The sequence below is a fragment of the Centruroides sculpturatus genome, unplaced genomic scaffold (genome assembly GCF_000671375.1).
Source record: "Centruroides sculpturatus isolate CEXI.00-Female unplaced genomic scaffold, Cexi_2.0 scaffold358, whole genome shotgun sequence".
NCBI classification, from domain to species: domain Eukaryota; kingdom Metazoa; phylum Arthropoda; class Arachnida; order Scorpiones; family Buthidae; genus Centruroides; species Centruroides sculpturatus.
The window spans coordinates 617,770-636,335 of NW_019384588.1; the positions used below are offsets into that span (position 1 = coordinate 617,770).

The 18,566-nt window shown below is 27.7% G+C and overlaps 2 protein-coding genes and 1 non-coding gene across 3 annotated transcripts in view; 2 read left to right on the top strand and 1 right to left on the bottom strand.

Moving 5' to 3' along the window:
* LOC111624689 (ubiquitin carboxyl-terminal hydrolase CYLD-like) overlaps window positions 1-8,371 on the bottom strand; it is a 46,594-nt gene extending 38,223 nt beyond the window's left edge. The window contains exons 1-2 of the mRNA XM_023367597.1: window positions 8,119-8,371; window positions 1,156-1,207 (exon numbers count right to left, since the gene is read on the bottom strand). The gene's annotated coding sequence lies outside the window, so the exon portion shown is untranslated. The remainder of the gene's footprint in view (window positions 1-1,155; window positions 1,208-8,118) is intronic.
* A 5,201-nt stretch (window positions 8,372-13,572) lies between these two features.
* Window positions 13,573-13,645, top strand: Trnaf-gaa. Its single transcript has one exon. It is a non-coding gene; the product is annotated as a tRNA-Phe (tRNA).
* Window positions 13,646-14,022: 377 nt separating this feature from the next.
* On the top strand, window positions 14,023-15,640 carry LOC111624697. Its single transcript, XM_023367609.1, has 3 exons — window positions 14,023-14,419; window positions 14,500-14,769; window positions 14,853-15,640. The coding sequence occupies exons 1-3, from the start codon at window positions 14,141-14,143 to the stop codon at window positions 15,030-15,032; spliced, it is 729 nt and encodes a 242-aa protein (XP_023223377.1). The 5' UTR covers window positions 14,023-14,140; the 3' UTR covers window positions 15,033-15,640.
* The last annotated feature ends 2,926 nt before the right edge of the window (window positions 15,641-18,566 follow it).

An 18,566-nucleotide genomic window follows, 5' to 3' on the forward strand; every position in this document is an offset into this window, starting at 1 on the left:
ATTCAGTTTTACAGCTTAATTTTAATTTTATGCTTAAAAAGAAACAATTTTACAGAAATAAATGAATTTTATTCAAAATGTTACTTAGAATTATAAAAGCTGAAATTTATGTAAATTAAAACTTTTTATATAGATTTTTCTAAACAGCATATCAAAACCGTCAGTCAGCGGCACATTAGATTGGCAGCGCACTGGTCAACAATGCATTTGATCAATGCTGACTGAATGAATATTGAAAGCATTCAGTTGGCAGTGCATTTGGTGCGCAACACATCCAGTCTGCAGTGGCTGACTGTCAACCGATCATAGGTCTTGACATAAAATATTACAATTATTAAACAAAAACAATTGATATCGAAACAAAAACATCTGAGATTTAAAATAATTTTGCCAATTAAAAATTAATGACAATTTAGACAATGGTCAAAACTTTTCTTAGCAGTTTTTCTTTGGTAAAGATAAGCTTGGCACTTGGAAGTGATACCCACAAGATTTTTACCTGCATTTACCTTATATTTCTCCTCCAAGCACCAAGCTTATCTTTACCAAAGAAAAACTGCTAAGGAAAATTTTGACTGTCATCTAAATTGTCATAAATTTTATTTAGCAAAAGCTTTTTACATCTCAGATGTTTTTGTTTGGATAAAAAGTGGCCTCATGAAAGAAAAATATCTGGTTAATAAAGTAGGATTTTTAATGATCTTGTCTGTAAATATTATATACAACTTCACTCTTCTATCAATATTGTCCTCAGCCACTCCTCAAAATTTGTGAAACTTGTAGAGATTTATGATGCAGACAATGTAAATCTGACTCAACCTAGGCAACTGAATACATATATTGTAGAGATTTTGCTGCGATGGCAACACGAACAGTCACCTGAACATCTTTGTTATAGAATGTCAATTTGGTTTATTTAAATTAACTCACACTTTCAGTTTCACAAAACTTCTGATAAATTTTTAAGATCACAGTGTAGGAATGCTTCAGTCAGTTCAGATAAGTTTCACAAAATGCTTTAAACGTACACTATGTACTATTGTTTTCTTTAGCCTCCTTCAGCAATAGTAAATACCATTTTTAATTTTAAAGCCTCTCTAGACAGCTAATCATTGTCATTAACTTACATGAAAATTCACTATTGGTAAATCTTACCCTAATGTTTAAATCAGCTCTGTACTCCCATAGATGATTTACAAAATGCAACCTAGAATTAAAATAAAAATAAAATTTACTACAATGAATATTGAAGCTTTGTACTGTAATGAGAACTAATGTTAAAGACCATTAGATGCAACAAAATTAGAAAAATTTCTTAAGTGACTAAAAAATTTGACAGGCTTATAAAAATAAAGCAATAACAGTGCCAATGACAGAAATTTTGTTCACCTGGGCATCTCCCAGAATACCCCTACAGTTCTGTTGTGGATTCTTATTCTTGGCTCAACCTATATCTGAACATCTGAAACTCATTTTTTTTTAAAGGATTTTGGATTTAAATGTTCTTAAAACCCATTTATGCTGAAGCAAAGAATCCAAAAACACTATATTTGAATAAAAAGCTCTGAAAATTGAATATACATATAAAAAATGTTTAGATAAATTCTATACAGTATATTCATTCATCCCCAATAAAGCAACAAATAAAAAATTAAAATACTGCCATATTTTGAAAAATTTTAATAAACAAATAAATATCATTTACATTAATCTAATAAATAGTGATCTAGATCAGAATTTGAACTTGAAATTTCTTGATTTTCTTCTACTTAATTTTAAAATATTTTTATAGTCAAGCTATCTAAATAACTGTTTTAGATATATTGATTTGATTTGAAACTAAATTTTTTAGATATATGAAGTTAGACCATTAACTATTATTATAGATCCTATTATTTCCTAGCAAGGGAAATTAATGGAATAGAATAACACAATACAAAATAATACTAATAAAGCATATGTTTTTCATGAATAATCAATAATACTGTAGAAGTTAAAACTGCATGATTCAGAATTACAAAATGCATATAAAATGTAAAGTAATATTTCTATATTTGGAAATAACCCAATAAGATAGTGGAAAGTTTTGTGGTAACATGTATAATAAAAAACTAGCCAAATAATAGAAACATATCAATAGTCATTTTGCAGTGTAAGTTTTCTATTTAAAATAATAAATGATCCAATAATCACTAATTCATACAGTTTATTATATTTATGATAACCAATATTTTTTTCTATTTTGTTTCATGTTATGTTAAATTTTGTGTTTAAATTCCATTAGTGACAGTATAAACAATAACATAATTGTTTACATTTTACATATATTTTCACATAAGGAAAAACTAGCCACTATGGTTACTCAGATGAATCAATCAATGCATCTTTAACAATGCATTGATTAATTCAGCAGAGTAACCACAGTGCTTATTAATATGGTAACAATGGTCAAGAAATATAAGATCATAACTATCCATGCCTGAAGATAGCTTATTAACCATTTCAAAAACATTAGCATTATTTAAACTTCATTCACTGTTAAATGTGGATCGATTCAGCTTATAAAGTATGTCAAAATATTATAGAAAAAAAGGTTTATTGCTGATATTTAAAAAACAGTTGCATCTATTGTAACAAAACATTTAGTAAATGATCATTACAGTATTATGAATTGATTCAATAATTCAACAATTACATTCAGATTGTTTTAGATATTCAACAATAATAAGAATTTACATGTCAAATAATTATAGAAAAAAACAATCCTCTTTGGATTTGATATCAAGTTTTCCCCTAAATCTTGTGCATTCTAGTGGCAAAAGCTGCATATCAAAAATAAAGTAATTAACCACCAAATTTAAAACCATTAGTTTTGATTTAACTGTTTAACCAAGTTTTATGTTCTGTTGATGAGTGATCAGTTTGGCTTGAAAACACGAGCTCAGTGAAGAATAAGTGTGCTGTATTCTTAAATTATGGGCTTATGGAAAGAAATATCAAAGGAAACAGGTTGATCATTAAAAGTAATCCACAAATTAGTGACAGATCTAGAGAATTGTGGGAAACAAAAATGACCAGGGCCTGGATTCACCAATACAGTAGAGCCTTGATTATCCGACCCCCGATTAACCGACACCTCGGTTAACCAACTGTCCTAGTTGGCAAATTTCAAATGTCCGCTAGTGATGTGGAGCTACAATATTTGGCTATGTCTTGGCTACTTTAAAATTATTTTTACTTGTTTTAGCTGGCAACACTCATTCAACCATGAAAGGGAGCCAGTATTTAAACGAGGTTTAATTTTCTAATTTTTAACGATATAATAGCGACGATTATTATTTTAAAAAATTTTTGTTAGGCTTAACATCGATGAAAATTCAACGCAAAGTAGGTTAATAGCAATATACTAATATACTAATTACATGGGATATAATAATATACTACACTAATAATGGATTTTTTCATACTTTTCGGTTATCCGACTTTTCAATTATCCGACCAACCCCAGTCCCCAATTGGGTCGGATAATCGAGGCTCTACTGTACTGTACCTTGTATCGTAACTTATGACAAAATTCATTGTAAGTTGCCAGATGCAAAAAGTCTTGTATTCACAAAGCACATTGTATGCTACGATATTGTAAAAAGTCTCATAACTACTATGATTTCTAAGACTTCTCTTAAGTCTAGGTACTGGTGGTCAAGTATTTGATTCTGTTGATAGATAATCAATTTGATCATTTTTTCTGATTATTTCTTCTAAACTTTTCTGATGATTTGAAACTTTTAAGATGTTATCAAATGATGAAAAAATTTATAGAATTCTTCACAGTGGAATTAAAACTGTTTATAAAATGTTATCCAAAAAAATCTTATTCATTATAATTTAATGTTATTTTTTTTTTAGTCAAAAAACTATTAGTTTGTCAATTTATTTCAAACTTCGATATTTTTATTAATATAACTACAGTATCAATTTTTGGTAGATTTAGTTCTACACCTAGTGCGATTACATTTTTAGGTATTGTTAAGAAATTTTAAATTACCATGCTGTACAATTTAAAAAAAAAATTTGTCCAAGTTATGAAAAGTCTGAGTTGGCAGGTCCAAGTCAATAGTTAGTAGGAGTTTACTGTACTAATGATTTTTTTTTAAACTTCTTACTTTTAATGCCTTTATAAGAAAATAACTACAATAATGACTCTAAATTAAGAAGTTAAAATTTTAAGTTTTTATTTTATTTATTTTTTTTAGAATTTTATTCTATTTTTATTATTTTTATTAGACTATCCATTTTTAAAAATTAAAAGATTTCAATTATTAGCTTTTATACTTATAATAAAAATAAAATTATTGAAATTTAATGTTTTATGTAGTTTTTTATTTTATTTTAACTTATAGATATGATTATTAATTTTTCATTAATAAAAATTGATATTCTTAACTTTAAACTACAGTATCTTTCATACAACAAGGCACTTCTACAGCACAGTTTCAGAATTCAGGAAATTGTCTGTACAAAATTTCAGTTAAGTGCAAAGTCCATTATTCAAGTAAGCATACTTGTCATCTCAAATTTGCTCATGGATTTTACAATATTGAAAGTTTCAATTTGTTTTGTGCCTTTCATCAGGTTTACTTTAATGAAAACTGATACTACAATTTTTCTCTTCCTTGTCCTAGCTTTCTTATCAACCAGGTATTGTTGATGTTGCTTTCAGACATTAGCATTTATTAAGACTGTCACCGTGTTTTGGTTTTTTACATTAATATTCATATTTAGTAAAGTTTACAGTATTTAAACATTTTTAGGTGTTATTAACTTTTTTAACCATAGATAAATAATCATTCGTAAAAATGACAAAAAATACAGCAATGTCTCATACTCAAACTATACACAACTTGAACAATTTGGTATTCGAACACAAATTCTGGATAAAAATTGCTAGATACTCAACTGAACAAATGAGAGCCCTATAAAACAAATTTTCGATTAATAACATTTTTATTTTGTCATCCATAAAAATTTTTTATGATAAAAATAAGAAAAATGAAGATGTTTCTGACCAAAATCAATAAAAAACAATCAGATGACAATACTTTCTAAAAAGAAAACACCCTCATTTATCTAAAATTAATATTCACATGTCAAACAATATTTTTAATTGTTATCGTTAGTTAATTATTGATTGTTTTAATAAACATATTTTTCTTAGTAACAAAAAAGAACAGTAAATTTTTTTAACTTTTGGAATCTAACCCTATGTTTTGCATTAATCCTTTGTTTTGTATAGCATGGATTCACATAAACAGCATTTTTTTTAGAATGTAACTACTGTGTTATACGAGAGATACCTGTACTTTTTTGATTCAGTTCATTAGTAATCGTCATCTATTAAAAGTAATTTTAACAGTTACTTAATAATTAATATAAAAAAAAATTAAATCTTCTAATAAATGCATTTACTATTTTACTTAAATTTGTTTCTTATGAAAATTATTTCAGTGTATCAAAAAGTAAAAACATTTGAATAAATTAATTTTAAAAATTAATGAAGTTATTAAAATGTAAAAATTCAATAAATTCAACTAATTCTTAATAATGAATTTTATCATATTCATTTTGTTATAAATTTTTGGAATTTCTTTTTTGATAGATAAATACAAAATTATTGCTTTACTGATTTCTTCAATTTGAAAGTTTATCATTTTTATAATGATTTTCATTATTTTTATTTTATTATTATTGCCGAATAAAAATTAATTTTATTATATTTTCCCTATTATATAACTACTTTTATACAATGTAAAATTAATTTTAAATTTCATTTTATTTCTTATAAAATAGATTTTTTATTAATTCAAACAACAAAATCCATTTTCTAAAACCTTATTTCTTATTAAGACACATTCTAATTAAATAAAAACAATTTAAGCAAATTTTTCTTTGATATAATATACATAACTTAATCAGTTTTTATTAACAAATACACTTTTTTTTACAGCTTTATAATAATAAAAACTAAAAAATATTAATAAAAATATTAATTCAAAACTACAATAAACATATCAGATACAACCAGTTTTTGGTATATCAGAATTCAATATACAGTTATCAACTAATAATTTAATTACCTGATTATTTTGATACAATTTCTCATTAAATTTAGAAAAAACTTATAATGCTGTTTATATAAACATTCCCCTTAAACTTTAAATAAAATAAAATAAAATAGATATATATTTAACTTATTGACTCAATAGGTTAGTAATTCAAAATTTTTGCTGATTCATAAGTTACATAATTTTTTTTATATAAAACATGAGTAATATATTTTTTTTTAATCAATAAGCTCTGCAACCTATTTCAAACAAAGTGAAATTGAATCATGCAATAAGCATTTATGTTTTCAATAAAATCTAAAATGGAAACAGTATGAATAATGATAGTTATCATCATTATTATTACTACTACTACTACTACTACTGATAATTAAATAAATAGTGTTCATCTAAGAAATGTTTAATATATTTTAAATAACAATAACCATAAATGTTTAAATTACAAGTGTAAATAACATAATTCAATTAACTCTTAAACTCATATAATTTTTAATTTTTTTGAATATTTAAATATTTGGAATTAAAACTAATTTAAAACATATTAAATAAAATCACTAATAATTGGAATTTTTATTTTCAAATGTAAAAGCAAAACTATTCTAATAATATAATATATTAACTTAATTTTCTAATAAAATTACCAAAATCAATTTAAAGTTTAGAATTTTGAATGCTGCATTTAAAAATAAACCTAGTTGCATACATAAATACTACATTTTCCTAATTTCAGTTATTGAAGACAATTATGTATTAATAGAATTATAAAAAAAAAAAAAATTATTGTNTGTTTTTGTCTTTAACTAATGTTAAAGACCATTAGATGCAACAAAATTAGAAAAATTTCTTAAGTGACTAAAAAATTTGACAGGCTTATAAAAATAAAGCAATAACAGTGCCAATGACAGAAATTTTGTTCACCTGGGCATCTCCCAGAATACCCCTACAGTTCTGTTGTGGATTCTTATTCTTGGCTCAACCTATATCTGAACATCTGAAACTCATTTTTTTTTAAAGGATTTTGGATTTAAATGTTCTTAAAACCCATTTATGCTGAAGCAAAGAATCCAAAAACACTATATTTGAATAAAAAGCTCTGAAAATTGAATATACATATAAAAAATGTTTAGATAAATTCTATACAGTATATTCATTCATCCCCAATAAAGCAACAAATAAAAAATTAAAATACTGCCATATTTTGAAAAATTTTAATAAATTTATACTTATTATTAATATTAAAAAATATTTTAAATTTCTAAATAAAAAAATAAATATCTTTTTAGAAATTATACTTTATTATAAATCTGTGTTTAGATTTGGAACACACTTGATCCCTGTATTCTAAGATACCTGATGATGTCCTACACATTGTCATTTACTATTAAAATATAGTTTATCAATAAAATAAAATTACTTTTATGTTCTCTAAGTTACTTTAGCTGTTTATTCTGCAAATATTGAAATAGAATCAACAATTTACCACAGATGGTAGTCATCACAGTACATATATTATACAGAAACCCTTTCTTTTAATTCTTTTAGATGACACTTAGAAGGCCTCTTATTAAGGTAGGTTTGGCCAGATCCAGAACAAAACAGCTGGACGGCAAGAGATAGGGCCCGACATACGACTATTAGAATAGCATCCGAAAATCATTTAATAATTTTCAGACACAACTTCTGTCTGTTATACCGGACAATAAAAGTGTAAAGATTCCCATGTTGTATCATTTTTCAGAGAAACTTAAGTTTTTTCTTTGTATCAAGTTTGACAAGTTTTTTTTTTCAGATTTTCACCCACTTATCCAAAATGAATGCAGTGTGTTGAATGGCTTATTGAAGCAAATCAGATACACAAATACAACAAAACAACATTTGGAATATTGACTGAATGTTTTGTGAATCACTAATTGTGCATGTATCAAATAATATGGTAAAATAAATCTATTTATTTTTAATATATACACAGATTATGCTACAGAATATGAAATTTTACCTTTTAAAAAACTTCCTGATTCAACAGATGATTAATTTGGGAAATTACGAATCGATCTATTGGTTGAATGTATTATACACCGAGTTTAAAATCATATAATTTGATAATAAATCACAGTTATACATTTCAGAATAACGTTAAATTTTCATCTGGAAATCTAATTTACGTTACTAATAATATATTTATTTTTTAAACTTTGTTTTGAACCGAAATTATCAACATTCATGATGTTTCTATCATTTTGATGTTTCGTTTGATCATACACACCCTCTGGTGGTAAGAAATGTCAATGTAAAAAAAATAAATAAATAAGCTGAAAAATTTTATCCGAATAATGATAATAGTATACATGGCATATTTTATTTATATGTTAAAAGTTTTCATGTAAAACAATAAAAAATGATTGTATATAATAATTATAATCGAATAATTACAATATAATTACAGTATATAATGACCGGCCGGATGGCCGAGTGGTCGAGTTAGTAGCCTACCGCTTTGGGGAACCCGAAATCGAAAATCGCCAGAAATTTTTTGGGGTGGTCCGTCCCTTACCATCCGGCCACCCCATTGTGGGCCTGGCCAAACCCATAATGTGCTTGCTAAAAAAGAGGCCCTCTTAGTGCCCATAGGAGGAAAAGAATTTTTTAAAAAAGTATATAATGCCCGTATGTATAGATATTGTATATTAAACCGTATAAAAGCATTATTTGAAATAATTTATTGATGTGAATTGACGTTATTTTGTGAGAAATGATTTTAAACGGTAACAAATGGCAAACTATCTGCAATTGTTTACTTTATATAAGAAAACTGTTAAATAATTATAATGGTATGAATCTTTTCACAGTTTTCAGTTTTGAATCTGAATATGATTATAATTGGAATCAAATGTTAAGAATTCATTTCATTTAGTCGCTTGAAATAATTTAATATTTAATCGATTGATTTTTCGTGTCAAGAAACATTTCCATCGAAAATGACATTTTACATTGACAATTTTATCAATTTTATAAGAAATTAATTTTATATATATCATTACTATTATATATATATTTCATTTAACATTCTTACTATCTTTAAAGGCTATCATATCAAGTTTTAAACTTCCGAAAAGAAAAAAAAAATTCAATAGACCTGTTCTTATTCTTCTGATGTAAGTTTATAAATTTTGTGTCCTTTATTCAACGATGATTAATTAAACTTACGAAAGCGTCTAGTGTATGGAATGTTGTTCAGTTGTTGTTGAAGTGTTGTTCTTTATACTGTTGTATGTAATCTTTATATATATGTTACCGCTAAAGCTCGGAAACTCGTTAATCTGCAGATTAGCTAGGTAATCTGCAGATTAACTAGCGTGATCCGTTAAAGTTGCTAAAATTGTTCTATTTCTCAAATTACCTAGGTAATGTGCAGATTATCTAGGTAATCTGCAAATTACCTACTAGGCACTCGGTAAAGTGAAAATAAGATCTTTGCTGAAACAACAGCAACGTTTCTGTACGCTTAAATTAACATAATGTTCTTTATTTAATTTTCGATATCTAAAGAATCAAGTTAATACAATCAAACAATCGACAAATTAGTTGATAGAATCAATCATCAACCAATTAAAAAACATACAAAAAATCAAACGATTTAAAATATTAATACAATTAGGGAAATTATTATATAGATAACCACCTATGGAATTTCGGGACTTTGAGTATCTATCTGAACTGAGGGGACCGAGACGACTTCAACGATACCCTACTTTTGGACCGGAGACGAAAAATAATAAAGTTATCATACTTTTTCTGGTGATCGCATGATATAATTGTGCAGTTAATGTTACCTATGGTGAGTAAAATGGCGGCTCGTCTCTGATTCCAGCAAACAGAAGAAAGGAAACAGTGGGGACGCACGTTCTGTCCTAACCTAACCTATTTTAATAAATTACCATAATTATTACCAACCAAATTATTAGAATAGGTTAGGTTAGGTTTGAACGTGCGTCCCCACTGTTTCCTTTCTTCTCTTTGCTGGAATCAGAGACGAGCCGCCATTTTACCCACCATAGGTAACATTATCCAATTGTGCAGTCTAAAGATTGGTGACACTTTGAATTTCATAGCAATTGGTTTCTGCGACAAGCACACCTATTTGTGGTACATTTATTTGTGGCAAAGATCTTACTTTCACTTTACCGAGTGCCTAATAGGTAATGTGCGGATTACCTAGATACTCTGCACATTATCTGCAGGTAATTTGAGAAATGGAACAATTTTCACAACTTTAACGGATCACGCTAGTTAAGCAGATTAGCTAGGTAATCTGCAGATTAACTAGCTAGATTAACTAGGGGATTAGCTAGGTAATCTGCAGATTAACGAGTTTCGAGCTTTAGCGGTAACATATATAAAATATTAATTTAAAACACCAATAATAAATTGTGTGCGTTAGAATACATTTAGTCATATATTATACTAAAAATAACATACTTATAATGATCAAATGAAGCCAATTTTTTTAATTAAAAAATAGTTTCTTTTGATGTTTTGATGATTGTGCTTGACGATAATTTCTAATCTATTCAACCTTTCCAACCTAAAAATATATTTCACGAGGGAGCAGGGTCATACATCTCTACCTAAACAAAGAGTGTAGGCTTATACGATACCTACAATAAACATATATATACAGTATATAATATTAAAGTAATATGTGTCGATGACTGAATATACGCAGAACATTTATATTTATTGTGAGAACAGAGAATAAATTTAAAATGTTAAAAACTCTCAGTCCTCGTACATAATTTTTAAAACGCATCTTCCTAAATTTATTTGAAAGCGAAAAATAATGAAAATTTTTAATTATGTTTTAAATACATTTTTTATATTGCATAATTTTATTGATTTCCTCTCAAACTTTCATCGGTCCCTAAGGGTCAATGTTGTTGTTGTTGTTGTTGGTTAAGTTATGGCAACGCAACATTTGGGCGATCTGCCTAGGGGAATGCCTTCCGGGAGGTCTTTTTAAGGAAAACTGGCTCCTATTTAGGCGTTACAGATGTGGAGAAAATCCGGAAAACTCCACGTGGCCAGCCCGTCCGAGCGAGGCGCAAACCCACGACCGAACTCCCAGTGTTCAGGGCACGAAGACCGCTTGGCACTGGTGGGCTTAGGGGTCAATGCCGACTCCGTTGGGAAACCATGTTCTAATGTAACTTGTTTTAATTATAGTACTGTAGATCAATATTTTAATTGAACAAATTTTCATATTTCCGTTTTAAAAAAGACATATGTAATTTATTAATCGGATCAATTTACGAGAATTAAATTTCTATAATTAAAACGATATTTAAAATGTTATAACCTGGGAATTTTCGAATGCGATCTGTCATGGATATATCGAACCCCGTCTCTAACTTAGCCAGCCCCATATGGGCATGATTAAAAGGTTTATAGGGAGAGAGATAAAAACAGAAATTAAAATTATTAGTATTATTAACTAGAATAAATTGATCATTTGTAAGCTTATAATAATAATTAACTTTTCCTTAATTCGATTTTATTATATTAAATAATATTTTCAAATTAATTTATTTTTATGCTCTATTAAACCTGTATACATATTCAACAATCCTTTAACATTTTAGCTTCTATTTCCTGTTTGAGTGTTGTTTATCTGGAAATGTTTTGCATCTTTCATTCTATTTAAGTGTATTGTATCTGTATATCTGTACTTATTACATAATATTTTTTACAATAGATTACGAAATGTTCAGCTATTTATTATTGTCCTGTCATTTATAAATTGAGACTGAATATAATTATTTAAAGTAAAGATAAAAACCGTTTTTCTTAGTAATCCGACTGGATTTAAAACAGCTTGAATTACAGATTTAACTCCTTCGACCTTTAATCACCATAATTTAATAGCATCAATTCCTCTAACACAAACCTCCCTGCAAAATTTCAGAAATTTTCGACAAAAAGCACGGGAGTTATTAAGCTTCAAACAGCGTAAAAAAAATCATGCTCCCCCACACACACTAACATCCATACATATAGAAATTATCCCTGAATTAAGTGAATTGTGTTGTTGAATTTCTCGACATTTCAAGGTCTCCTGAGTCCAAAAATGTAAAAATCTGGGGAGGTCATTTTTTGCCGGATCGCCATACTATAACAGTCGGGAAAGTAATAAGAAAATTAATTTAATAATATTATATTTAAATAATGAAGCTATGTATGAGGCCGTACAGATCTTGTATGGAGTGTCTTTTGCCACGTTATTTTTGAACAAATGAAATACGTAGAATATCTCTTTATCAATAAAAAGCAATCTTAAAGATTCTAATTTTTATTAGTGGAAATAACGTCGATTTTATCGAAGTAGGAACCACTACAAACCTCTAAGTTTTCGTCCCAAGTTCCCCCTCTCGACGATCCTGTCCATACTACTTTCTATTATTATAAAAAGTTTTGGATACTAGTAAATTGATTTAAACCACTCTTTCATAACTCTTACAGTTAAAGAATTTTAATTTAAAAATAAATTTATTATTTGATGTTTAAAAAAAATATTTTAAAAAACTGATCTGTTTTTAATTCAATTTTTTCTCCATCTTCAATAATATCTTACAGTTTTCATGCATAGATAACTGTGATGATTTCAAATAGGTCAACCATAATATAAATACTGTAGTATAATAGAATGTAATTATACTCTGAATGAAAATTTTCTATTTTATAAAAGAAAATTTAAAAAAAAAAACTTTTATTAATTTTTAAAATTTATTGTAAACATTATAGGACTATATAACAATGACAAAATGATGTAAAGAATTACTAAGATTCTTTTAATACTATTTAATATTATTGAATAGAATTACATAAAAATAAAATAAAAATTTTTATGTACCGTTCATGCATTTTCTTTGTTACTCTTTTAAAATAAAAATTTATAAACTTTTTTAAATCGGTATAATAAAAGTTTTGTGAATTTATATCGATTAAACCATTTTCAACTTGTCCTTCAAATAACTATGTCAAAACATTACATACAATACAAATCGCTGTTTAGCATATGATATTTTGTTATCCATAAATCGCTTTTAGTAAATTTTTAAGTAAAAAAATAAAAAAATTCCGAACTCCAGCGGCCAGTTTTTATTTCGATAACACCAAAATCATCTGTGAAAATATTTCATAAATTTTAATTAAAATTTTTCACTGTAAAAATACAAAACGTTTCTACCGATAATTTAATAATAGTTTTTCCCCATTCCTATCTATAAATTAATTAATAAATAGAAAAACTTTTCATTTTTTAATAAAATATATTTAAATATTAGTAAATCATATGATAAAAACGGCGAAATAAAGTCAAATTACAATTTTACAGTAGTAATTGATATTTTAATTGTTAAAAATCTATTTATTACTTATTTTGAACCTAATTAACATCGCCGGAATAGCTCAGTTGGGAGAGCGTTAGACTGAAGATCTAAAGGTCCCTGGTTCGATCCCGGGTTCCGGCAGTTCTGTTTTATTAAATTAAACATTTTATAAACTGATATTTTCGTTTAAAAATTATCACTCCAACATTAATATTTCCACTATTTTGTCTTTTAAAATATAACCACGTTGTTATTATAGAAGTAAGAAATAAACTTTAGGACAAAAAACTTTACTATGTTAATACGTGGGATGTTTCTTTTAAAGGAGAAAACGTACTGATTTTGACATCTTATATAGATAATGAACCAACTTTTTCACTGATACGATATTTAACATCAAACTGATTGTTATAAACGGCGCTTTTTTCATTTTTTGGGAAGTTTGCTTGTCTTGTAGCAATAGAAATTAGTATTTTAAAGTACAATTGTTTGATCTCCTATTGTAAATATTTTAATATACAGTATATTAATTTAATAATAAAAAAGAATAAAATTAATAAGAAATAATCGATTAATTATTCAACAATAATTAAATTATTGTAAGAATAATAACAATAATACATCGCTCAATCGAAGATGTCTTCGTGGTGGATAAGATCAAGATTTAAAGAAAGTATCTTAGAAAATACAATAAACGAAGAAATTTTAAACAAGAGAACAAAAATGAGAATGAAAATGAAAAAGGAAGAAAAGAAAAGGAGAGACGAAGAAAAAAAACTAGAAAAGGAAATTCGAAAAATGAGGGAGACAACTTACTCATCCTTTGGAATGGGTGATGATAAGATTGATGCTGCGTCTTTTAGAAGTATGCCATGTTCTACAGAACATGCTCTACATCTCGGAGAATCCTTTCAGGTATTAAAAATTACATTTTAAAATAAAATAGTATAAATTAAAACATATTATTTATTTATAAATTTATTTTATGTTTACAGCTTCAAAATCAATTTCGAAATTTTCATCGTTTAGTAGTAACTAAGCCACCATGTAGTGAAGAATCTCCATCAGATATCGTTTACCCAGTTGTATCTTCTGAAAATGGATACAAATGTGAGCATGTGAGTGATGATAGCGCAGAAGAAAGTAGGGGCGATGAAGATAGTTATGATGATAAAAAATTCAATAGATATTTCAAACAGATTTATGAAGTGAATGAATATGGAGAATTAAAAGAATCAGAATCAAGAGAATTCACAGTTGTTAAAGTTAATTTCATTAAAGTTTTCTAATTTTTCATCAACTATTAAATAAATTAATGTTTTATATATTAATAAATTGTTCTTAATAGGAACAAGATTCCATTCGTTCGGTTCAATCGGATAATCAGTCCATCATTTCCTGTATTAAAAGATTTACATTAGGAAATCGCCCAGAATTATCTCCACTTAATTCTCGTAACATTAATAACAATTGTATGGTTCCTGAAAAGAAAGTGAAAAAGAAAACTTATGGATGTGTATTGCTGTAATTTTTATTGGTTCATCATTTTCATTTGACACAAAATTCACTAAAAGTAAAATATCGTAATAACAATATGCAATAAATGATCTTTTTAACGAAAATATTTTCTTTAAACAATCGCTCTCGCCGACTTTCAAAATACTGTAAACCCTAATTAAGATAGATGTTTGTACTTGCATCTATAAAATATAACAGGAATATAACAGTTATCTTCAAAGTATATTTTAAAAAATTACTACAAATTTGCTTTTGATTCAATTATTTCATGCGATTATGTAGGACGTTTTTCATTTTCTCGTTTCTCGCTCTCGCTAAAGCTGCGTTTATGCAGATGCGAGAAATGCAAGAGTAGAGATAAAAACAGGAGGAGTGGAAAAACCAAGAGAACCAAAGACACGTGTTTACAGGAGTAGACTACTTCTCCTTGTTTTCCCTCTAGTTGCAACTGTTCTATTTATATACTGTATTCTTATAAATTTTGTGGAACTATTGATATAATTATTGTTCGGCTTGATAAATCTCAATGTAAAAAGTCCATAAAATCAGAAATTCAAGTTGTGCAAGAACTTGTATTCTAATCCATTGCGTAACACAGTTACGAAGTATTACAACACAAATGCGTAACCTTATCACTAAATAAACATTTCGTGTAAATATTCTTCTTATTTCTATTTGTGTAAAATAAATAATTGCTTTAGCCTAAATATATAATGCAAATAAAATCTTGCATATTTTGAAATTAGTAGGCGTATGATTATACAATTTATGGAACATTTACGATCAATTTTCTAATCGATCTCAAATGTTTCACAAACTGTAATCTTATGAAACAGAATTATTAGTACTGTATTATAAATCAGAATAAAATTATAAAACGATTACAAACAGTCATGATTCATGAAACTCTTTTCAAAGTAAAGGATTTGTTAACTTAAATACCTCGATGGTGGTTTAAAATATGTAATACGCCACGATCTGAAGACCTAACCAGCTAAGGCGTCAATCTATTGCTTTGGGGATCCGGAATAGAATCCTGGCAATCGAAAATCCTAGAAATTTTTCATGGGCGATCCATTCCACATATTTTGGGCCTCTAGGTTTTGTTATAATGTGCCTTCCAGGCCATTCGTTTCCACCCGATTGACCTATCCACAATGGGTATCGGAAAAAACAGGAGAACCCGCAGGCGGGAAGAGTAAAAAAAAAACTAACTTTTCAGATGTAGTAAATTTTTTCCCTTAGTTGTTGCGAAAAACAAAACAATGTATCTTATATAGTGTAGCCATTTCCAAATAAAAGAGGATATTGCACTAATAGATTATCATAGGCTACATATATACTGTATTATGTACTGCACAGTATATAGATGACGAGGAAAGCGTCCTAACTTATAAAGACTTTATAAGACCCCTAAACAACCCTTATAAATTTTTTAAACTCCTCGTCTTCGTCAAGTTATTCGGATATTCCAGAAAATAATGTGAATGAATAGTTTTTTGAGATATTACATAAATTATTTTGGAAGATCCCAAATAAGAAGACAAGTTAACATCCGGCTCGAGGTACTTCCGGAGGGAGGACAGTGCTTAAAAATCGAACTGTATAGCTAGAACTGGACGTCTGGTCAGTCATATTTTATATTAATATATTTGCTGCAAATTCAGAAAAATCTTTTATAAGATATTCATTAAAAAAACGTGTCAAATTTAAAAAAAAAACTAAGAAATTCAACAAGAAGGATATCACTTGGATCATGACAAAGACTCTAATAAATACAACCAAATACTTAAGTTTGTTGGCATGGAACAAACTTAACAATTGGGCTACAGCTTGAAAAAATTGTAGACCTATAAATTTTTACAGTCGTCTGTCCATCCGTTTGTCTGTCTTTCCTTAATCTCGAGAATGGAGTTAGATAGATGAAAAACAAAACCAGATTTGGACACCTTAGAGGCAGGAAGCCCCGATTAACTATATACGAACTTTCCACATAAACTAAAAATAACGTTATTTCAGTTCAAACATTTTTCCTCTAAAGGTGTTAGATAGATACTAGCACGATTGTATTGTTAAAGGAAAAGTATGATGTACAGGGGCAAGTTACTAGTAATAATTTGAGGTGGAGAGAATATATTTTAAATTAAATAAAATAAAAATATTAAAATAAAACAACATTTATTTAAAATACGGAGAATTTCATATTTTCCTTATACAAACAAACATAAATCGATTTATAATCGATAGAAACTCGACAATATTTTGCTACTTCTTTAACAATTAAATAGCGCACAAACTTTGGAAAATCTTAATTTAGATAGTAATTCTAGCAATTTCGTTTCGTAAGCGTCTTTACGATCATACGTTACTTTTATTTTTATTTGACTGTGAACCTATTTATCAAAAGTCATTGACTTTTGACTCCGTTAATAAACAAACAAACGTTCTCAGTAACCATTCTGACATTATTGCATTCACCTTCCGCTAGATGGCGTATCGATTGAAGGCTCGGTGAAGATGTTTGGTTCTTGACGGCTGCGGGAAAATGAATTGGTTGCTGTTGTCGGGTATTTTTTTATGCTTTTCTTGTGTTTTTTCCTTCTATTCGTTCCCCCTCATCGATCCCATGTCGTGCAAAGATACAGAATATTACAATACTATTCGCTTGAACTGTATCGAGTGTGGAACCCGCGAGCAAAGTAAATACCAGCAAAAATCGGAAGATGGTGAGTTTTTACTGCAAAAATCTTTATATAATTTGCATCCTTAAACACAAAATACATTTGAGCACCTCTCTGATTGATTGTTAAAGCATTACAGTTGATTTATCAAAATTTGGGGATTGGATACAATATTTTGTATATTTAAACACCAGTCTCTGATATTATTTGAATCGATTGATTTTATTTTATGTAATTTCTAAGTTTTTATTGCATTTTCTTTTCTCTGCACGGTTGTTTGTGTGAAGACACCTTAGAAATTCGTCCTGAGATGATTGTCTGATAAGGACAGGTTTTTGGCAGCAGACACCATTTAATTTAGCCAGGTTTTCTAGACGTAATCTAATTGCTACCACGGTTGATGAATTGGCATTGTTATCGGTTGTTTCCGGGCAAATTTGGATTTGATCCCAAACTTTGCATTTAAAGTTTTAATTTTTCTAAGAAAAATCTATTGTAACATCTAGGAAATGGTATAAATAGTCCGCAATGATCCTCCGGATAAAAAGTGATTTTTCAAATTTATTACATTCCTTTGATTTACATTCCTTTGAAAAAAAAAGTGTGACAAATTTGGGAATTATTTTGTATTTGGATGATGGTTTCAATGCAATAATGAATTTATAATTAATTTGAAGTCTATGTGAGATGAAGCAAGTTTTTTTTTTTTTATCCGCTGGGCAGGATGTTCAGATATTTAGAAAATCCTAAATGCATAAAACATATAATGCATGACGTATAAAAGAACAATGAATTCTTCTTTCTTTATTCAGACTAATGTGATTTATTGCTTATATCAAATAGTGTATCTTTTTGGTACAAAG

Excerpts from the sequence above, each read along its gene's own strand:
- LOC111624697 (XM_023367609.1), top strand. The coding sequence starts at position 14,141 with ATGTCTTCGTGGTGGATAAGATCAAGATTTAAAGAAAGTATCTTAGAA. Across the intron at positions 14,420-14,499 it reads ATCTCGGAGAATCCTTTCAG|CTTCAAAATCAATTTCGAAA; the intron begins GTATTAAAAATT and ends TTATGTTTACAG. Across the intron at positions 14,770-14,852 it reads GAGAATTCACAGTTGTTAAA|GAACAAGATTCCATTCGTTC; the intron begins GTTAATTTCATT and ends TGTTCTTAATAG.